Below are 23965 nucleotides of genomic sequence, written 5' to 3' on the forward strand. Positions count from 1 at the left end.
AACCCACAGATTTTTGGTTCGTGGCCATAATTTATTGGTATCATCCGATTAGATATCAATACAATTAATCATACGAGTTCTTGGAAACGCCCAATAAATCGAAGGGAACACACCAAAAAGATATGGGAAGCAACCACAAAATTATGGGAACCGACCAATACAGAAAATATGAACGGAAATAAACTTATTTTTCATCAAGTAACTCATAAAATTAAGCTCATAATTGGCAAAGATTAAACATTTGATGAGTATTTTTTCAGTGTAATAAAAGTGATAATCACTGTATTTCATGATGCATTTCATCTGTCGTGTTAAACCCGTGCTTAATGCTATAACGAGCTTTTTTTATTGGCTGGCTGCGTACGTTCCTCGTGCACGCAGCCAAAAGCACAATTTTGAAAATCAGAAAAACGGGTGCACGTTGCATGAAGAACGGTTAATTACGTTGCGTATTAAAATTGGAAGTTCATTGATTTAATGTTTGTACTTTTCGCTTGCCTTTTTTAACGTTTCGATAAAAAAAAATACAAAAATTGTCATAATGTGTCCGTCTCTGTATAATAGTTTTATGATGGCAAAATGTTACAAGAAAAAACTAATTGAAATTTGATAAAAATAAATTATTGCTTGCATCGGCCTCATTGCTTCCATTAACCTCACTGTTTACCTCAATTCGCCGAACTGGTCCAATCATGTGCAAAACATTAAAAAATACACACAAAAAACTGTGACATTTACATAGTCATTATAAAAAAATACCTCCTGACAAAGTGCAGGTCCTGACCGGCCGGGCGATAAGGGAATAATTCATTCATTAAATTTGCGATAACTTCCATGTTGACATGTTGGGTTGTTGTGGCACATTGCGAAATATTGTGCACCCAAGTTCGCCCGACGTGTGTGGGGCTGGTACCCGTGATGTTGTACCGACTAATTGAAGAAAGCAAAGATGCGCCTATCAGTCTGCGCTTGGCGGTTTCGGCCAGCCTCCCGAAATTGGGGCGCATCAAGGTTTGTTTCCTTTGCAAAATTCCTGTCTAATCGCACTCATTCTAACTTCCTAGGTTAACGGGTGCACAACAACAATCGGTTCATCCGTCGCTCGTGCTCTAGACTTGATGGGTCCGGTACAAAAGAATGTCCGGCACCCTTGCCAAAAACCGGCCAATCCGTGCCGGATCGTTATCGCTCATCGTCCGTCGTCTGTTCGTCAACTAGTCGGGACCGTTGGTGGCGCATCACCCAGCGCTCTGGCTACTGTTCCTGGCTTCTAAGCGAGCGCCTCCCCATCAACCTGATCTTGGTGACCTCCGGGCAAGAAAATAAATACACACACACACAGTGATGCTCCGCTTACCAACACAGCATCAAACGAGAGCATCATGTTTAGGTTGCCACATTCGAAACTGTTGCTGCTGCTGCTGCTGCTGCTGGGCCCATAGCCTCACATTCCGATCCTTTCGCGAAATCAGATTAAAAATAGTCCGGCCCATCCTGCCGGTCGAATGATGCCCGTGTCGGTGTGTGCTTCGTTGCTGTGTTTTGCCACCTTTTCACGCGCTGGCGATACACTTTCCATCTCATTCTTTCGGTTTGTCTGGCTGGGCGGTCTGACGGACAGTTGCAAGGAACAAAAGCAAGTAATCACATCACATCCGGTCAATCGCGACCTGCAGGAATGGTTTGATAGTTTGTGTAGCGAATATTGATAATGGACATCTTGCTATAAGGAAAAGTTTGTGAGGTAAAGTAAAATTAATTAAACCAGTAGCCTAAAAAGCTGCCAATTTTGAAATTATTTGATGTTTACTTGTGATGGATTGAAAAAATGCACCTTAAAGCTTCTTAAAGGGTATTTGAAAGCAAACCACAAATTAATAGCTTTTGTAAGAATTTTTAAATGAATCCATAAACAATTCTGGGCCTTTTCATGTTCAACTATAATCCTCAATGCTTGGTTAGATCAGCTTACACGATTAAGAAGAAATTGTAATAAGCGCTTCCGTGGCACCTGGTAATACATTTTTGTCGCAAATTAACGCCATCGTGAAGATATCGTCCCGTAGCGTAGGTGTTAAAGAACGGTTCTAGTAACACATCCGTAAACGGTTCAATGCTCGATCTTGCCCGATCACGGAGTTACGCACTGAACCTTTAATCGACCAATTACATAAACTAGGAGGTATATAGTACTCGAAAACAAAGCAAAGACTGCTCAATCAATTAAAAAATACCCCAAGAATCGTGATTTGAAAATGGTTAGCGATTTTGCAATTATAATTATAAAAAAAGGAATATTCTGCTGGCGCAGAGAAGCACGTAAGCCGCTTTTATGCGCTTTTAAAAATAGACACATCAAATTACCTAACTGACCATCACATTCCGGGTGATTCTTCACCTTCAAATTAGTCTTATCGCGCTTGCATGTTCATGACAAGACGCGACCCCCTTTGCCCAAGTGTTTGGCTGAAAATCGTGGGAGAGCACCCAATAGTTGAGGCAATTTACGCCTTGGTGCACCATATCCAGCCCATCGATTATATCGATAATGCTACAAATCAACCGAGTGGCGGGGGAAAACACCGGTGGCCCCGGTGTTCGTGGGAGCCTTACCAAAAAATTCGCATCCAGGGTTGCCTCGTTGCCTCATCCGTCATCCGGGGTTTGTTTGAGTCCCGGGACCGCGTTGACAAATCACTCGCACCTATCGTCGTCCGCCCAGGGCATAAAACGGTGTGAGGAAAACGCTCATCGATCTCTTCTGCCTGGACCGATTTTTTGTTTGTCTTTTGCTGGTCTGGGTCTCTGTCAACCCATATAAATTAGTAGCGCGCCAGAGGACTCTTCATGCAGTGTACAGTGTTTTAAATCGCCCATTTTTTTTGCCAAATCACTACCCTTTCGTGCCCGAGCTGGCGATAATGAAGTGTGTAACGTTTTCGCACGCTCTGCTTCTGGGGTCGGGGAAAGGGGTGGAATGGGATGGACGGATGGGGCTGACAAAACTAATTCAATTAAAAATCACTCCATTCCGGGCCGGGCGAGATACCGAATTACTGGACTGGTCACATGGCACGATCCCCTATCGCACGGGAGAGGTATGATTAGCACTTGGAGCAACGAAGCAAAGCAACGGGTAAGGCTTGGGAATTAGATATGTATATCCGTGTAAACATGATTGCTTGTTTGTAATTTTCTAAAGATTATATTATAACCTTTTTTCACTAACCACCATCGAAAACAAAACGATACTAATTGAGTTCGTGGTATTATTAATTGTATCTTTGATCTATGCTGTTATGTCTATGCTACATTTAGTAGTCGTTTATCAGATTTAAAAATAGAGGATATTGTAAATTCTGATTTTTTTAACTACAATTTTAAATTAAATCCTTCCAGAATTTGAACATAAAAGTCAAATTTCACTCTAGAGTGACCTCTGATATTATTTTATATTTCATATTTCACGACAAAAAAAATTGACAATATACATATACACCTAAACATTGTTTTAAGGTTTTCCCAATACATTTGGGTAACAATAGTAGGAGCAAATAATAATACGTATATTAAACTCGAATTAAACTATAAATAATGAACAATGAACGAACGCATACAATTTTATATTGAGCGTTAACCTCAACTGTACACTGAGACTAATTAGCGCCGAGGTTAAGTCTATGGTCGAAGATCGAACAGATCGGATATGTGTGAGTTCTAGTCCAGATCCAGATTGTGCCCCCGAATATCGCTTTTCTTCCAAATTCTGTCTGGAATCATCTTAAATAATATAAAGTATTATTGGTATTATACACAGTCGAACCTCGTTGATGTGTGTTTTGGGTCTAACGAGAGAGGTAGTTATGAGACAGCAAAGAAGCACAAGCATTTTAAGAATTATGGTATGGAGTTCAGCTATTCGGAAAAAAATAATTAACAATTATTTTTGTTGAATGATTGTAATTTTTTTTAAACTAGCCAAATCAAGTATAGTATCAAATATTTAAATTATTTTTTTTAAATTTGTACTAGGCAATCGATCAATTACTCTGCTGGCATATGTCCAAGCTAAATTTATACGAGAAACACGCATTCGTGTGGGATGTTACATGTACAGCAGAGCACGCATTAGCCGGCGTTTTTATGCGCACATAATGGGCGTTAATTGAATTATACCCCTTTTGCGTGTACCATCTCTGGATGGAAGTGACTGGCGGTGATTGGCTGGTGTAAATAAGAACCGTGTAAGAACGAAAGTGTTCCTTGAATTTTATTTGTTTTTTTTTCACAAGGTGGTCGTGATAGACCGGTAGAGACATTGGTCGTCAAATAAAATTATATAAATATTGTATTAATTGTATTCAAATACCCCGTTCCAGGGAGTCGATTGTTAATTACCCAACCGGTCACCAAAAATTCCACCACACACTGGCACACCTGGCTGACGGAAGTGCCGCGTAAGCTCCACCAGGACACATTGATGCGCATTTTCCTGTCGTTCGGTCGGAGGATTCGCTCGTCGTAATTGGTTCACCGGTAACTTGATACTGCTTAGCCCCCGCTGAAAGTGAAAAGCGTTCGCGATAACCCTTTCGCCTGCGGCCCCCGGGTTCAAGGACAGCCAGAGGGCACTTTTGGGGCGGGGTGGGGATGTGGACCGCTTTAATTTGGACCGTCTGATTCAATTAGGCGCGTACTTAGTGAAAGTTGTGCGATCGATGTTGGTTTGCTTTTGTCGTTGCCAGGCCCGAAACGCGTATGCACGCTAAATGAATTAATGGTTTCACATTTCGTGCGCAAGAAAACACATTTTTGGGAGTGTAATTTTTTGTTAACCCTTTTTTCAGGGTTATTGCCACGTGAGTGTGACACAGTTAAGAGTACAGCAAATAAATAAAAAAGAGGAGCCTACCGCTCCGAATCGATCAGCGGGAAAATGAATCACCCAAGCACGATCGAGCAGCATTTCGAGCAATTGGTTCTTTTTTTTAATATTTTCCACCAACTGATCAGTGAAACGGTTTATAAAAAAAAAGATGGAAAACCAATAGCCGGCTGGTTGTGCTGTGAGGCATCAAAGACACCACACGGCTGAGGATGAAACTGAAATGAAAATGATTTAATAAAATGCAGCTCTCCTCCCCGTTTCGTAAAGTCAACCCGTTAGCGTATCGCCCGACAGCGCCCCAGTACGCCGGATCGTTTCGGATCAATGATGACGCACTCTCAATTGTAGGATGTACAGCTAAGCAAGGGGTACTAACACTGATCGGCAAAACCGAACGATAAAAATAATAAGAGCTAGAGCCGGCCAAATAGTGGGCAAATAAATGAATTTCTCATTTACGAACCCATGAGGGGGCGGACTGGGACTGGGTGTGTTTGGGTTCACTATTTTCTCTTTCTTTAATTCACTTTCCTGCCCGTAATTAGGTTCCAGTTTTATGGTCGGGTTATTAGATATATCGCAACGAGTATATTGTTGTTTTTTTGCACACGTGCCAATAGGCAATCGGTGCCAAATGCTCTAGAATCAGGTGCGTCTGGAAATGAGTTTAATATGGCGAAAAATGAGAATGACATTAATGTATTTTTGAAGCACTTTACTTTGCTGTTTTGATCATATTGTGACATTGTGATGGTGATATTCGTGTGATATTGTGTGTGATATTCACAATCCCCATTTTACAGCTGTACTTTCGATTTTTCTTAATTTATCGATCGTTTCGTCGTTGTGGAATAAAATTATGTTTGTTCAAAAATAAATAGTTCTCTTAATGTTCATATTCATATTCTGTCATTCAGTGAAAGTGAAATATTGTTTTTTTGTGATATCTCACAATATACAAATCAAACATATAAAGCATTACAAACCAAGGTTAAAGGTTGTTTTTCCAAATATTGAAGAGAATGATAAATTACACATGAATAGATCTTCATTTCCCTGTGAACGTATTGTTACACCACTTGTAGGGCGATGGAAACTAATCCTTAATATACAGTAGCTCACAAAATGTATCTTAAAACTGCAAAGAGCTTAAGTGTAATTAAAATTGAGTGTATTGAGATAATCAGCCACTTTCCCAAACTCGATCGAATAGGAACGATACAAGCAGTTGTCTATTTACCATAGTTGCTTTAATTTATTTAATGTGTATCCAGTTCAGTTATGCGTACAATATGGCAAAATGTTTTAAAACACATTCAAGGAAACCTCCATTTTATGTCATTTTGATTAATCGCTACGATCGTTCCCTAATTCGATCGAGTTTGCGAAAGTGGCTGAATTTGTAACTGATTCAATTATACTTTAAATTTTAAAATGGCATTTTAAACCTGAATTTGGCAATTTTTTTGTACAAAAAACTGAGATGTGTTAGATTAGAATTTCAAATCAATTATTAAATATAAATCTTGTCTGCAAGTTCGGGTGGACCACACATTTTCCGGATATCAAAAAATGGCCCGAGTAACCATTTAATCCTTTTGACTTTTTTTTTTAACTTGACTTTACAGAACTCTAATTCAAGCAACTTTTTTTTAATGTAATCTGAGGAGGCCATTGGTCCAATTTGGTCTAGAAAATGAGGTTTTGACTTCAAATGTGGTACTTTCGTCCATGTAATTGTAGGTGTACCAGGTGACTTCAAATTAGGGTGTTTTTGTTGATTTTGGATTAAACATAACAGACAAGGTTTGGCAACCTTATTTTTTTACATATGGTTAGGCATATTACCAATTGAATGATATCAAGATTGTTAGCCCAGCTTTGGAACTGTCCAAGATATTACCATACATGAGTTGACCATCCATTTAGAGAGCTACTGTAAATATTGATTATTGTGTAAGTAAATCAGGAATGCAATATAATTTCGTTTGGTGTATGATACATAATAGATTTCGTTAAAAATGGTGATATTTTACAATTACAAAAAAAAGTCATGTTCATTTTCGTTCGATCTTTGGAAGACCCACCAGGGTTTCTTCGAGGAATCTTTTTCTATAGAGGAGTAGGTGCCCAACACCGACGGGAATTCATTCTAGCAGTCGCTTCCCTACTATGCTTCACACAATTAGTCTCAACATCATAGGGAACAGGACGTTGTGCATATGCTAAAGTTTAGCTATCTATGGTGTAAGTTTAGCTTGATTTCAGGATCTGTAGAGTTAAGGATCCTCTATGGATCTGGCTTAGTTCCGATTATAGTTTGACCAGACATATTTGAAAATATACCTGGAAATACTGACATCACTTCCACAAGATGATTTTCAACATCTGTCAAATGGTGTATTGGAATAAAAAATAAAATTACGATTCTTACACATGACTTTCTTACAAACCCATCACAAAGAACTAAATCCAGCTTCAGGTGTGTTGAAAATCATGTGGAAGAACTGAAACATTATTGTGATGCATATACAACATTTGACAGTTGTTGAAAAACATGTCGCAACCAATAAAAAAATTGGTAGGAAATTGACTCGGAAAACCCTGTAATTCACAATCTGTACAATCATATGACGCTGAAATGATCGCAGTAAGATTCTTTGTCATCATACCTACCAACTTGGCAAAATCAGTTACCGTAAAATAGACGCTGGAAAAAGGGAATACAACTCAATAAGACTTCACAACCCAATTCATACACGAGGAAGAGTTTTCACGAATTTCTTTCAATGTCAGTGCGAGGAAAATTATATAAACAATTTGCAATTTATGTTTTAAATGTATTGCTTTTGATTTTATTTGTTTTAACCATATGTGGGTAGTGGTGTCGAGCGAATCTGTTCTTCAACCGTTTTTTGCAAACACACACACTCACACTCTATTGCTCTCTACACCACCACGAGGGGGGTTTCTTCTTCTCTCGTACGCTTACGCATTGGCACTTGATTGACACAGTTAGTGTGTTGTATGTATGTATGTATGTATATAGATTATTGTTGCCGTTTGTTGTATGTATTGTATGCTTTTCTGGCAGACATTTGTCGCCGTTTTGATAAGTATTTGATCTGTGTCGCTTATAAGATGTATACTCTCCTATCCCTACGACTTCTTCCCTGTCCTAACTACCGCTAATGCTGCGCTACACACACACACACGCGAGCGCTTCTTTGCTTTTGTAATATACGCTTTTTTATACAATTGGGGGTTTAAATTATGACGCTTACGCACTAAACAGCACTAGACTGGCTACACTAAGCTCTAAGCTATGCTAATATAATAAACGTTTTGATTCGTTTTCATTTAGGCACTCGAATTTCACAATTACGTTTGTTTTCTTCCCTATGCTTTTTAGTCGCTACTATTAACAATTACTGTATTACTACTGATATAAGAGGTTTTCCTGTAGTTTGTTTTCGAAACGCTCTACCGTTCCCCTGTCTATCTGTTTCTCCTTTGCTTTCGCGCTCTGGAAGAACTCGATTCTTAAATTGGGATGCTTGGGATGATGGGATTTACATCGGAAAAATGGGGGGGGGGGGGGGGGGGGGGGGGGAAATTCGAGTCGCTCTTTTAACAATTAACCTTTCTACATGCTACTTCTCAACAAACGTGTTATAAACATTGCTTACTTGAACACTAGAGCTTTCTTTTCGCTTAACATTAACCACCAATCTGTACGCACAAAAACGTCGTCTTACTGTACACCTTTTGCTTGCTGATTCTGTGTGTTGGCACCGTTTAGTTTTCATACAAGATTGAGAGATAATACAGCCGAGAGAGAGTGAGAGAGAGAGTGAGATAGAGCGAATAAAAAGGAAAGACTTAAGGACTAATACGACCAGAAACGAGAACAAACAAGTTTAGCTGACCTGCACTGAACTATGAGTCGGGCGGCCCACACCCCAGAACTAAGGCACCGTTATACAAGTTTTCGATTACACTTTTCAAAAACCAAAAAAAAAAAAAAGAATGAGAAACAAATAAAAAAAAACTCATGCCTCATTTGCTGACGTTGAGCGAGTGAGCCGCACCGTCGCCACTTCCTTTTGGCAGTCCCCTTCCGCGGGGTTTGAAATCTTTCTTGACCCTTTTTGCAATTGTCCCTCAAACTATATGCAGGTGTACAATTGCAGTCACAGGATAGGATTTGCTTTTTTTCTCCTTTTCTTTTTACAATTGCTCGTGTGCGCGATTTGTTTGCCGTTTTAATACGTTATTGCTTTTTGGTGGTTGGGTGGCATTTTTTTTACCCCACACTGTTTTGATCCGGTGCTAAGGGCCAGCCACAACACACACACACAGACACACAATTGCACTTTGCCAATTGAAGTCTAATTTTAGCTACCCCGCCACACCACAACTCGACCAGGTATGATGATGCAAGCCAGAAACATAAAACCTTTTTCCCTCTTTTTGCCCTCCCGTCGCCGCGCGTCAAACTGATCGTAATCAAGCGGGACGCGGGACGGGGTGCGCGTTCTAAGGTGACAACACACGGTGGTCGGTCCCGTGCACACTTACGAGAGAAGCAGCGCAAAACAGGTGACTCAAACCCTCTTCTTCCCCCAAAGCCTATCGGCGGAACAAACATATTTGCTCGCGAAAAAAGAAAAAAAAAACAGAAGCAAAAGTCAAGTAGCGCGCGATCGAGGGCGATGCGTAATAGGGTCTAGTTCAAGAAGTGCATGTGCGAAGCATTATTTTGCGGCACAAAAATAGGAATAAAAAAGCAAAAAAAAAAATGTTTCTCCGTTGTTCCTTTTCACGGCGAAACTGGAGAGACGGAAAACGTTGCCCCCTGTTTGAATGATATGTGAAACCGCCGGTAGTTGGCACATTGCACCCTAAATGTCCTAAAAGTACACGGTACGGTCGGTGTGTGTGTGCGTGTGTTGCTCTACGCTACCCCGCCTTTTCGCGCGGATTTTGGGAAATTCCCACCGAAAAGGCAAGTGGCAAACGCGCACTACCCAAAGAAAAGGGAAAAGGTGCGAAAAGATGCAGCCCATCCCCCATGTTGTATCCTTAAGCGGCCGCTTGTACCTTCTTTCCTTTTTTTTCGTCGCAGCAACACGTTTGATTTGGAGAGGGCGCATATAAGTGTGTTGTAAAATGCAAATGCATTTTGGTTTGCTTTAAGAGCGCAGCTACGGTCTACCTGTCAACGCTGCCTTGGCATATCTCCGAAGCTTCTCAATCCCTACACTGCCCTACCTGGGATCTGCTCAATTGATCCCGGGGTCGATTATGGCCATCCCTGTGTGTCCCTATCTCTATCTCTATTGATTGAACTTGCAAACGAAAAAGCTAATGACACGGTGAACATTATGGCACCTGTGAGGTGTGACGATCGACTAATTGTGGGGAAATCCCGCGATCCCGATCTGGTCGCCTCCTTACCCAAAACCTGCCCGGTAAAGCATAATAAGGTGTGCGGCGGTCGGTGTGTTAATCCCGCCACCTGTGCGGCCCCTTGCTGAACTGTTGGCCACCAACAGACAAAACAAGACCTGCTCGTTCTGTTCTGGAGACGGTTGTAATTTTGGCATTTGGTGTGTAAAACAACGTCCAACTTGATATCCTTCCCATCTCTTTCTCGTTTCATCTCTCTCTCTCTCTCTCTCTCTAGTGCTGTTTTCTGAATCTTCCTCATCTCGATTTACATCCCTGTATCTCTCTCTGTGCTTTTAATTCACACAATATATAGTAAAATATCACATTTCAGTTAAATAAAACAAATATGATTAAATGGCCTATCTTGATAAAGCAACTCCCTTTTGCTTCCCTCCCTTCTAATGCTATGCACCCAGTACGGCATTACCTTTCACGTGTCGCAATTGATTCGCTGCAAAAAATCACCCAACAACGAGCGGTGAAACTCGCACACTGCCCGCTGTCGTCACTTCCGCATGATGATGATGGTGTTGCTGGTGGTGGTGGTGATCATCTTCCTGCTGCTGCTCCTCCTGCTGCAGCCACTTTTCCACGTACTTGCGGCTAATGTTGTACTTGGTCGCGACCGCCCGGTAGTCCCCGCGGCACGCCACATCATGGTAGAAGCTGTCGATCGCCTGCCGCTTCAGCTTCTCCGACGACGACGGGCCGTCGCTGCTGCCGTGGCTGGAGGCGCTGCTGTGGCTAGCGTTGTCCTCCTCCGGCCCGCTGCAGACGGACGAGATCGAGGTGGAGCTGTCGTACCCGGACACGGGCGACGCTTGCGGTGAGCTCCAGCCCCGGCCGGTGGCGATCGCCGGTACGGGCGCCACACCCGGCAGGCCGGTCACCGGCGAGGCAAGCAGATAGGCCGGCGGGTTCAGCTCGTACGCGTGCGGCGGTTCGTAGTACGCCGGCGAGCTGTTGCTCCAGATGATTGGATATTGCTGCTGCTGGTGGTGTTGCTCCACGATCGCGGGCGATTCACGCGTCGAATCCTTATCATCTTCCGCGAGGGCCGAATCGGGCCTTTGCTGCTGCTGCGATTGCTGCTTTGGTTCCTCATCCAGCAGGTACGGTTTGAAGAGTTTCACCGACTTGGCGGGGCGGCTCGTGTCGGGCGTTGCGATCGGGCCACTCATTGCCGAGGAGGATCGCTTGTTGGAGGAGGTGACCGTGCTGCTGGTGGCATCGCTTGACCGGCGGCAGGAAAGATCCCACGCCTGTTCTGACGCGCTGTGGCCGGCGGCGTGGTTGCTTACCGGCTCATCCACCTCCTCTACGCTGATTTCCTCTTCCTCATCCTCCTCCTCCTCCGCTTCCAGCTCCCCTTCCTCGTCGCGCTGCTCCTGCTTTACTCGCCGATCGTACCCGGCGTCGGATGCGGGCGAAACGGGCCCCCCGAGCTGGGACGAACCGGGGCGCGACAGATCGATCGGATGATCGTACCGCTGGACGGCGGCTGCTGCCACCGCCGCTGCCGCAAACGCACGAATGTGGCCGTAGTAGTGGTTGCTCTCCCCGGCCGACGTTGGCGGTGAGGGCGGGGCGGCGGCAGGCGACGAACCAGCCAGCCGCGGTACGGGCGAAAAGATGACGGACGGCTGCTGCGGGTTTGCCGGATCGCCGCCAGAGGACGCCGGCTGCTCACCGTTCGATACGCTCGCGGACGGCGACGCGGGACAGAGCGAACCGGCGGCCGATGACGAGCACGACGCCGACGATGCGGTGGACAGGGGCGAACAGGAGGACACGGGGATGGCCGGGGCGGTGTGGACGGGTGACAGTAGACCGCCGCCGGTGGCACTTGCGCCATTACGCACCGCGCGTTGTCTGACCGCGTCCATCAGATGCTGCTGCTGCTGCTGCTGGGGCACGATGGGACCACCGATCGGATGGAACGCCAGCGGATGAACCGGCTGCAGGTGTTGCTGCTGCTGCTGGTGGTGGTGGTAGTGTGCTGCCGCTGCCGCTGCTGCTGCGGCCGCTGCTGCTGCTGCCGCCGCCGCTACCGAGGGCGCTTGCATCAACCCGGTCAGCCCCGGATGGTGATGGTGCGGATGATGGTGGTGGTGGTGCATGGCCGCCGCCGTCGGCTGATAGTGCAGCGGATGATGGGCCGGATGGTGCACCGACGGATGATGCTGCTGCACGTGGGGCAGATGCGGATGCTGGTGGTGGTGCTGGTGATGATTTAGAAGATTTATTTTCATCCCCGCCTCCCTGTTGGCATTGCCTGCTCCTCCGTTGGTAGAACTTCCGGTGTTGCTGCTGCTGCTGCTGCTGCTGCTGTTGCTGCTGCTGCTTCCGCCACCGTTTGCTACGACGGAGCGGAGGTTGCTTTCCACCTGCAGCCACTTCTGGATTTGCCGCCGGTGGATGCCGTACTTGCGGGCGGTCGCCCGCTGATTCCCCTTGCAGTCCCCATCGTTCCGGTACGAGTCGAGCACCTGCAGCTTGAACTGGGCGGTGAAGATGCGCCGCGACCCCATCTTGGCGGCGTTGCTGTGGCTGGGGCTGGTGGTGGTAGTCGCTGTGCCGGCGGCGGACGGTGACCGGCCGGTCGGGGACGCTTCACTTTTCACCATCATGCCGGCAACTGTGAGTGAACCGTGGGCCATTTCTGTTTCTGTTTTTTTTTTTCGGGAAAGTTTTGCACAAAGTGTTTGTTGTGGATATGTCGGATATGTTTATCGCTACTTATAAAAGGCACACACACACACAATTGGTAGCACAAACACACTAAAAGGCACGTAGATACACGTTCGCACACTTGTGGCACAGCATCATTACGGAACGTTTACGGCACATTACGCGCTTGCTTGGAGCTTGGAACTGTCAAAATATTCCATTCGCCCGGCGGCTCTTTCCGTTGCTGTTTTCGCTGCGTGTTTGTATGCGTGTGGAGGCGCCCGGTGCAGTTCGTTTTCACTGTTGTCGTCCGCACACACTATCGCGCTCTCTCTATGTATATATATATATATTGCCGTTCTAATGCACTTGCTGCATTTGCACAAAAACGCACAACACACACTTTACTATCGTCACTTGCTCTTTGTATAACAATTGCTTTGCGGTTGTGGGGACAAACACGCACACACACACTACTGTCGTTGGAGAAAAGTCGTCAAAAAGGCACTTTGGGAATATGAGTCTTCCCTGCAATTACAACACTGGAAACACTCGCCAAAAACAAAACACACAAAAATATGTTTCACACTAAACACAAACACGCACACACACACGACCCGAGTAGAAGAAAAGGCTCTCTGTGAATGATGACCGAGCGCGCGCGCGTTGCACTCCGCTGCTTGGTGGTGTGTCCGCTGTCGTTGAGCTGTGTTTTCAAAATGAAACACACAACACACACCTGAAACCTATTTTGCTAGGGGGGTCCTATTGGCTCCGTCTTTCTCGCTCTCTCTCTCTCTCTCTCTTGTTGTCTCTCTCGCGCGCGGGAGACGAGCGTGCGTGCGCTCTGCTGCAGTTGCTGTGAGGTATTGAAAAAACGGCTCGCTTTGCCGACTGTGCCAGGGCCGGCCGTGCTCACGGTTTGTCGTCGATCGTACGCCCCTCTCTCTCTCTCTCTCGCTCATCAGCGCACCCACACACACGTACGAGGGGCGCAGTGCGTGCGCGTTGATTCATACTCACCGTCACATGATCGTACGAGAGAGAGAAAGAGAGAGCGCGAAAATGAGTGTTGAATGAGTGTGAAAGAAGCGAAGGAAAGAGTGAATGAGTGAGAGAGAGAGAGAGAGCGTGTAATGTCGTTCTCGTTCGCCGATAGCGAGACAAGTGGCAGAAAGCGTTTGAGCGCGGCGTGTGAGAGCAGGAAAGCGCATTCTCTCGGTCTCGTATGTGTGTGCGTGCGTCTGAGGCCCTTTTGTAGGGCAGGTGCGGGTAGTGCGCGCGGTTCGATGGAATGTCGTTCGTTCGGTTGTGCGGGTTTTGGGTGTTCGTACGTGCGAGAAGTGTGAAGGGAAGGTGGTCAGAGCGGTGGCGGCGGGGTGGCGCACCAAGCGAGACAGTCAGCCGTCAGTGAACGCGGAGCTGATTTCATCCGTGTGTCAGTGTGTGAGTATTGTGCGCATTCACAAAACGCCTACTGGTCTGCCGCCAGTGTGAGCATCCGTTCCGAGCCCATTCTCTCTCTCTCTCTCATACACACACTCTCTCACTTTCGCATTGCTTTCTCGCTCGCGCATGCTTTGCAGTGGTGCGGCGCGATCTCTGGTGCGGCGAGAATGCCACTCGGTCTGACCGGACTGCGCGAGAGATCGAAACATTTCCCTCCCCGTCCTTACCCTCTTTCCATTCCCTTCCCTGTTTGCCCTGTATTTAGCTTGTTTTTTCTGCTTCTTTCAAACCGTTTTACAAGCGCGAGCGCGGCTTTGTGTGTGTGTGTGTGTGTGTGTGTTGTGCCCTGTTGCCGTCATCCAGGCTGCCGTCTTCCATTCCGACCGTTTGCAAGCGGGTGCAAGGGGGGAGGGACGGCTAAGCCACCTTCACCTTTCACCCTCGCGCACACACACAACCTGCCGCGGCTCGGTCGCTCCGTCGGGGCCGTTTCCGCATGCGTGTGACAGCTCATCTCGCCCGGCTCCACTATCTCCCATAGGTTGGTTAGGTGGGGTGAGGGAGTTGGGAAGGGGACGAAACACACACATACAAATCGAAGATGATTTATCGACGCACTCAGTTTTACAGGTTTTTGTTTTTTTCGTTATCATTTGAAGAGCGAAGAATGAATTGCCCCTAAAAATAATTTCAATTTGACACATTTGCGCATCCCCCAATAACCACCCCATGTTCCACTCTCCCCTTTCGCGATTGCCACCCCTTTTCACCTCTCACCTCCCCCCAAACCCCTTTTACACTGGTGTGCCAAAAATGTTAAAATAACCGCGAGTTCAATTTGAAAGAAAAAAACAAACAGAAATTGCTTCTTTTTCTCTCCCACACGGCGGTAAGCCGTATCAGGAAGGTTCTATCTCTCTCTCTCTTTCTTGCTCGCTCGTCGATGACGCTCGATTTATACAAAAAAAAGAAGCATACGTATGCGTGACCAACGACCGCTGGCTACTGTGTGTGTTCTTTTCTGCTACATACGCGCGTGTGTGTGTGAGTTGTGGGACTGTATGCGAGCGAGAGAGAGAGGTGAGGCAAACGTGGCAACGCAGCATCAAACTTGTGCAGCCGCGATAGTGTAGCTCTTCAACACAGGCACACTCTTTCTGGCCACACTGCTGCTATGCTTCTCCGATTGTGTCGGCTTCTCGTTCTATTGCCCTTCCATTCTCTGCCACCCTCACGTCTCTCCGCGACGAGCGTGAAGGTGGTGGAAGAAAGAGCAACAGGCAAACGAGCAAGCTCTCGATGTGTGCGAGCAGCAGCAGCCGCCGTACACGGGACAGGCCTGCCTAGACCGCACCAGACAAATTGTCGCCACGGCGCGGCTTGCTCTCTCGGGCTTGAACGCACAGACAAAGGCGGAGGAGCGAAGCGGGACGGGACGGGTCGGGACAGACAGGCAGGCAGACAGGCAGGCAGGCAGGCAGTGTTCGCCGTCCATGGGCGAACCACCCCAGACAAAGCGTCGCGCGGCTGGAAAGCATTGCATAGGCCGCGCGGCGTATACAACATCGCACACATCGTTCGATGTTGGGGTGTTCTTTTTTTCCTGCTCTGGGGTTTCGAACGTAGTTGTGTGTATGTGATTCTGGGAGCTGAGGGGCCCAAGCATCATCATCGGCAGCAGCTCCATGATGTGTTGCCCGAGTGGCCACAGTCAAAATGTCATTAACAACCTCTTGGGCGTATGTGTGGGTAGGGAGGAAGGACCTGCAACAAGCTAAAATAACAAGTTTCGGCAGGAAGTTGTTTAGGCGCTAGGGTTGTGAATGAATCGGGTTTTGGGAATTGATTGGAAACGATGTCTACAGAAGAATCGAAATTCCAAGAATTGATTATTGGTACAGATATTAAGGTCTTATTATTCGGTCTAATAGTTTTAAGATTAATTTTGAACTACGATCAATCTGTTTAATCAGAACTAACAGCTTAGGTCTTCTTGAGATGTTCTGGAAAAATGGATTTATACGTGCAAGATCACTAGATCACCTGCTGCAATAGTGGAGCATTAAACATGGGTTATTCGATCCTCGTCTTCTATTTGGCGTAACAACCTACGTGAACATGCCGGTCTATATATAGGCTCTAACACATCCAAGCAGTCGTATAGATAACACTTGTTTTCGGTGAGTAGGTTTGGTTAGGAATAGAGTAGGCCTTATAGGAACTATCGATTATACCAGTGGTCTCCACACTGTGGTCTGTGAAAGAATTGTTTTGTTAGGAAAGTTTTTTACAATACATATTTCATTTTGTGTAAACAAAATCAGCATAAAATTTTCATCAGGCATGTCTAGAATAAGAATTAAACATATTTGATCAAAAAGTCTTGTTCGAAGTCTACAAAATATATTATACCACCGTGCACTAGATCATCGTAGAATAGAGAAAAATAGATTAGAGTAGAGCAGGGGTCTCCAAACTACGGCCCGCGGGCCGCATGCGAGCCTATTATGCGGCCCTTGGTTAAAAGTAATAGTTAATTATTGTTACTATTTTTAAAGAAAATGTAGTTGTTGCTATTCAGAGACTTAGACCAAGCTTAAATAATAGAATGCTATAGAAGTTTTGTATATCATGTTAGCATGTGTATGTGAAGCAATGTGGCCCGCAAACTGAAAAGTTTGGAGACCCCTGGAGTAGAGTATAAAACATTCCCTAGCTCCTTCATAGGAGTGCTAGGCTAGTTATATGTGTTAACGTAAACACGTACGTTTAGACTGCATTCAAATGTGAAACCCCTATCAGCGATGCTTGGGACTTATTTTTACCTGTTTCTGAGAATGTCAAATGAGTCCAAAATCGTCAGTTTTGAGCAGGACCTATGTCTGAGACTTTGGAATTTCTCTGGAGCTCACGAAGTATCTTGAGATCAAGAGTATCTTGAGATACTCAACGTCCAATCAATCGGTTTTATTACGAATAACTTCCAAGGCATTATCATTCCGAACACCATGCGAGGTCATTCTAGGCAGCCGCATCAGTATGGACGGGGAAACGTTCTACGATCATAAAAAAACAATCCTCCAACAGGCTCAGATTGCATAAGCCGCACAACGAAGACATAACACGAACAAACACGGTAGACCGCATGGCGCGCGATGCATTGACATTTAGGTTCTAAGGTCAACGGTACAGACTAAACGTGCATATCATACGGAAACGTGCCATTCTACTGTTTGCCGCTACCCTGCTCACGGTCATCACGGATTGATCGGGCCGCCCCGATTGCATAACCTTAGCTCCCATTCCCAGGAGCTGGTGAAAGGTCCTTGCAGCGATAGACTGCGCGCGAGTGAGAGGCTAAAAAGAACACTCCGACCGCTAGCCATCCTCACGCAAAATCTAGATCATAATTCAACCTGCTCGTTATGGTCACCTTCGACAGGGGGCCTTACGCACACACCTTACGCCATGGCTGGATTGCCGCTTTCGATTGCGCAACAGCGAAAGCGCGCACGAACCTTAACGCGGACGCGCGTTTTTCTTGTCCTTTTGTCCTTCACCGCCGGTGGCCTCGGCCCGGCGTGCGCGAAAGGCGCCTACTACGACTTGGAGTCCGTAGGATCTTTCCTTGACTTTCGCACCAGCGACTTTGCGCGCTGGAGAATTGTTTTGCAGAAAATAAATAAATAGAAAACCACTGCCACAGCGCGACCACCGCACGGAGCTGCCGCATGTCCTTGTGCGCACGCTGCTGGCGTTTCCTTTCACTGACCCACAGCAAAAAGGGCGATTTCTGGAGCGTGAGAAAGCAGCCACCACCAGAGTAGAGCGTGTGGGGGACCAGTCCATTCGTTCGGACGTTGTAATCATTATCGAATCGGACCGAAACGCATTATTCCCACCCCGTGTGACGATTGACGTGTATCGATTATATTGCTCATTTAAAGTGCGATTAAATTGCGACGCAAAAACGCCAACAGCAAGCACATGGGGCAAAACATGTGAATCAAGTTTTGATGTGGCGGATTATAGCGTGCCTTAGAAATGCGCGACTTAGAACGCGCTAAATCAAGACGCGTTTCCGGGATTTTGCGTTTCGCTCTCGAAATGCTCGAAACGATGCTTGGAAAACATATTGCCACCACTCGAAAATATATACCACCAGAAGGCGAAGGGATTGTGGATGATGATGGAGGGGCGAGAAAGTCAAAAGTCGTCGCGGAACGATGTGTGCAAATTAAAATCGATTCTGACGCCTGAGCGCACGTGGTCGTCCCATGAAAGTCGTCGCGGCGCGGAGTGCGTTCACAGTTTTGCTCTCTTTTCTACCGATCGCTGTTAGCGTTGGGGCCCTACTTCATGGTGTGTTTCTTCTTTCTCTTCTTGGTGTACGCTCGAACGGCTTGCTAATACGCATAGACGGAGTGGGAAGAACGCGGCAGAATCGCGACCAAAGATGCGCGCAGATTTGTATTTAGAAGATCGGTACAGTGCGTGCAGGCTTTTGGTCTTAATCTTTTGAAATGGAGATTTTTGAAATTTTGAATTAAATTTGCGGGATTGTGAAAATCAGGAAAACTGAGAAATAGATTTAAATAGTTCAATAATTTGAGATTTTTTCTTCAAATTAGTTTTTTACGCATATTGTATCAATGTTATATTGAAGATATTGCGTTATCGCATTAAACTATTTCCAACATTCCGAACGAATGGTTCAGGTTCTTAGTGGCTCCAAAGAAATGGGCAAGAACGGTGATCATTTGCTTCTAATCGTGGCAAATAACAAAAACAGAAAAACCCAAAGCACACACATACACAACAAAAATCCCATCCTGCTTGGATCGACGCGCGCGCGATCATTGGAAAACGTGATTCTGATGGGACGCGAAAGCATACGCAAGAAGACGCGCCACCAACGGAACAAAAAGCAACGACCAAGAAGCAACAACTCCCCAGCGCCCTAAACCAAATCGTTCGAACCAGCCACAAGCGCCGCTGCTCGTTTGTGTGATGCGCAGGAGGCGAGCATGCGGAGGCTAGAAACGTATGTACCACGGTAAAGGGTTACTTGTTGCTTTTTTATGAGTCTTTTTTTGTCGTTCCTGCGCGCTCTCTCTCTCCCCCTCTTTTTGCTGTACGGCTCTTTCCCACTCTGGCTGGTTTTTTGGTGCGCCGTTCTTGTGCGCCGCGCGATGTACAATTTTCTCTTCCAGGCGCGAACGCGGCGTCTGCCTGGCTGCCACGCCACTTTGTGTGCGCGCCTCATTGACTCAGCGCACTGACGCCGCGCGTTGTGGGAGTGTAGGTGCGCCCCTACCAGCTCTTTATGTATGTGTGTGTGTGTGTGTGTGGGCGGAGGAAGGGAGAGAAAAGGGTGAACAGAAAAAAAACATACACTCTGGTCGCGTTAGAGCATCGTACGATGCTGCTGGCGGGCAGCAAAACGCGCGAGAGAACGCGCAAGCAAATGCGCGCTCCATACTGTCTGTGCCCGTGCGCTGACGATGCATAATCGCGATCCGGCGTGCACAATGTTTGGCGCGGAATGCACCACACAACCCTGTTGCCCGGTGGTGGTGGTGGGTTGGGTTGGGTGCCATAATGTTGCCAGTCGGTTCGAGTGGGAGTCATTTCCGGTGAACGTGCGTTCTAAATCGTTAACGTGACGGGACGGCCGTGTTGGCGGTGATGATCATGATGATGGCGTTGTTGTTGTTGCTGCTGGTTAATATCGTTGTGTTAGAATTTTACTGCCGAGCCCTAATTCTGAGAGGCAAAACAGAAAATCTGACAAAAAAGGAGGGTCCGTCGTGAGCAAACAAACTAAAACAAATTTTGCAGTTTTGTTAGCTTTGGGGGAGCTTAAATGAAGGTTTTCCACTTCTGAAGAGAGGTTTTAGATCTTGAGAGCTCACATGCAGGGTTCTGCAAATGTAGTTGAGATATCTACTGAACTCGGTGTGAAATAGAATTTATGTGTGATATGTGTAGGGACGGTCCCGTAGTACAGTCGTCAACTCGAACGACTCAATAATATGCCCGTCATGGGTTCAAGCCTAAAATGGACCGTCCCCCCGTAGCAAGGACTGATGACTATCAGGTTTGTGTGGTAATGAATTAATTCCCAAAAGCCTGTATAGGCATATACCGGGCATGTCCGCGTAGGACGTTACGCCAAATAGAAGAAGAAGCAGTGTGATTTGCCACATTTCCCAAAAAACATTTCGTATGCCGTTTTAAGAATAAAACAAGTGGTAACAAGTCTAACTAATTAAGCAATACGGCAAAGCCATCCCTTCTGAATAAAAAAAAGTATAAAGAAAGCTTTATTATGCGTGAACTAAGCCACATCGTTTTAACATGTTTTTTGAGGATGCTTAACAGTCTTTAAAGTTGTAAAACCTTTCAAACGTTCTGAACACGCTTGTAACACTGTCTTTAAAAACTAATTGTAGTTATGATGGCTGGCTTTAATCAACCTTCAAACGTATTTTAAATCACGTTTTAAGACTTGTTATTTGAAACTAAGGCATCAAGATCAATTGATCTTTTTAAATGCATATCAATAAAACTTTGGTTATGCAGTGATTTGACAGGTTATAACATAACATCATGAAACGCTCAGACAGTTGTACGAACCGCTGAAAACACTTTGCATTGTATTTTTTTGCTGTCTAACTATAATCACTATTTGTGAAGAAAAAACTGTTTAAAGTGGGTTTAACGCTGATTTTTAATGTACTCATGAGATAGATACATTATTGTATAATGCAATTTATAAATTTATTTAAAATTACATTATTTTACATACGATTTAAATAACTTGCAAAAGAAAATAATGTTTTTACCTTAACTTGGGGCACAATTAATCGACCAAAAAATAATTATTTCAGTCATTACTGATCCTTCAAATAGTGGAAGTACAACTTTTCACCAGTATTTTTTTTCAAAGTGATTTTTTGTTATCATTTTTATAGCGTTTTCCGAATCAATTTTCACTATCTACACAATTTTTCATCGATTTCGAGATGTTTTCCAACTGCTGTCAAATGTTGTATTTGCATCACAATAATTTTTCAGTTCTTCGACATGATTTTCAACACGCCTCAAGGTTGATTGAGTTTGAAAGTTCTTTGTGAGGTGTTGAAAATCATGTGTAAGAATATAAATTTTATTATGATGCAAATACACCATTGGAAAGCTGTTGAAAACCATCTTTGAGGTGGCGAATAATCATGTGCACATTTGAAAGTCACTTTGAAACTCCTGTATGATGTGATCAACCTCTTTGGTCAGTTAGTCTCTTGGATATGTTCTTTTGTTGGCCATGTTATTTCTATTTTGTTTAATAATCATACCTAAAAGTTCCATTTCTTAAATCAAACATTCCAATTTGACGTCCTTAACGTCTTCCGGTTAAAGTTCAAAAATATCTTCGCAAAACCAACAAATAGCAGGAAATTTGATGGAAACCCACCCGACCTAAAAACCTGCCGACCGTTTCCAGCCGTCCGAGCGACGACGCTTTGTCTGACGCGTGCTCTGCCGGTGGCGACAATTTGTCTGGCCCGCAGGCCTAGGCGCAACGGAGCAATGTGCGGTGCGCGGCCGTTAGCGGCATTTTGTTGCCGCTTGTTGCTTTTCTTCCGCACGCCTGCTGCCGTGTGTAAGCAATAGAACGAAGCAGCCAACACAATTGAAAACATTGTCCGGTGTGAGTGTGTGTGTATGTGTGTGCTGTGGGTATGAAAAACAAAAGCGCACCACCAAAGTCTAAACAAACGCGCAGCGAACAAGCAACAAGCTCCACAGCGTAAACAATCGTGCGCGCCCGTAAAGCATCACTAATTAGAAAAAATGTACCTTTAATCGGGGTTTACCGTCAACGAGGCAAGGTTTTGAACAGGTGGTGCTTTCGTTACAATCAGTTCCGTTGCTCCGAGTTCCGGGACAGATTGGAATTCGTCCGGCGCAAGGGCACGGGATCCGCTGCATACTGGATGCAAGTACGCAGTAGAAATCGAATGTTCTTGTTGCAAAGGTGGGATTTTAAATGGGAATGTCATCATAGTGGTTTTCCAGCGAATTTTCCCGATCTGTCATCGTCATCATCTTGCTATAAAGGAACCATTAAATGCGCTTCATTATCACATCCACCATCATCCACCGTTCTCCGGCAATCATCTCTTGACTCAGTCTTTTAGCTCCATTAGGGAAAGACACAGTTAGAACGTGTGCGCCACCATAGGCAAGAAGCAAAAAACTTCACAATTCTTCAATTACTGTACCGTCATCTGTACGGGATAAAACGTGCAGCATGAAAAATTCCCCCCGTGATTCGCACCAGAGGGGTGGGTGGGGGCAGATTTTACCCAGGAAGCAAATTATATAAGCAAACACTCTGCCACTTGTGTACGAACGTTCACTTTCCGTGCACGGCGGTACGTGTCGCGGGAAGCATTTGAAGTGCAAAATGGGAAGTTCTTGCCACTGGCGCCTTGTTCGCTGCATTGTAGCACCGGCGTGTGAGGGGGGAGAGGGTTGACTCATCATACTGATCGTAACGTCGTGTTGTGGTGGTGATTTTGCTTCGGTGAGGTGGGCAATCGTCATATCACGTGTTCTGCGTTGCACTGTTGCAGCTGGAGAGGAATGAAAGGGACACGTTTGTGCACAGTTGACCTTGTGTGATCGATCGCATGAAGATGGGGAGAGCGGGAAAGGAGAGGCTAATTATAAGCTTCCTCTGTGACACACTGTTGCTGCTAATGATGTGTAGATGATGCTTTGGTCGGTGGTAGCAACACCCCTGTACACATGCTGGGGGACTAATGGATTTTATTGCATCATTGATTCTCTCGGATGTATTAGAGAGAATGTTGTAAAGAATGGTAGCAAGCGGTGTGGCTTTCACAATGTATGGGGAGTACAAAATACACTACCAGCGTTGTAGAGAGAATAAGGCTAGTTCCATTCTTTTTTATTCATACAAAGTTATATTGCAATTTTAAAAGAACCTTTTGTATGTAATAACCCACTTTGTTGTAAAGCTGGAAGGGTTTTTTTATTTAGTTCTATACCAATATTACACCACCAATGTTTCCGCCCGGTCTTTTCGGGACTTGATGACACGACCCGCTTTGCGTGGGGCTAAACTCTTCGCACTACGCTATGCGGTCCTCTTCATACGAGGCTCGTTAATATCTGACAAGTATAGTGCGGGTTTAAATTGCTTAATTGCATTTTAAAACCATGTTATGGTTTTTATAGTTGTCATTACTATCAAAGAATGATTATGCTAATTGTATCATTAAACAAAATGTACATGGCAATAGGTTATGTTTTAGACGTCGCGATAAGAGTCTCTATAAACGCCTCTTGTACTGAAGACTTTGATACTTTGAAAGCATTGTAGATAATTTGAAAGCATTAAATTATTAATTATGGAAGTCTTATTTGAAATAGACTTAAATCTTAACCTGTTTGCTAAGTAAACATATTTTC

General features: G+C 45.3%; 1 protein-coding gene and 1 long non-coding RNA gene across 5 annotated transcripts in view; one reads left to right on the forward strand and one right to left on the reverse strand.

Moving 5' to 3' along the window:
* LOC121598254 overlaps positions 1-23965 on the forward strand; it is a 132294-nt gene that overhangs the window by 3227 nt on the left and 105102 nt on the right. The gene's annotated exons all lie outside the window — the stretch shown is intronic.
* On the reverse strand, positions 9198-13952 carry LOC121598247 (midnolin homolog). Its single transcript, XM_041924813.1, has one exon. The coding sequence runs from the start codon at positions 13000-13002 to the stop codon at positions 10804-10806; it is 2199 nt and encodes a 732-aa protein (XP_041780747.1). The 5' UTR covers positions 13003-13952; the 3' UTR covers positions 9198-10803.

This window comes from Anopheles merus, chromosome 3L, assembly GCF_017562075.2.
Source record: "Anopheles merus strain MAF chromosome 3L, AmerM5.1, whole genome shotgun sequence".
NCBI classification, from domain to species: domain Eukaryota; kingdom Metazoa; phylum Arthropoda; class Insecta; order Diptera; family Culicidae; genus Anopheles; species Anopheles merus.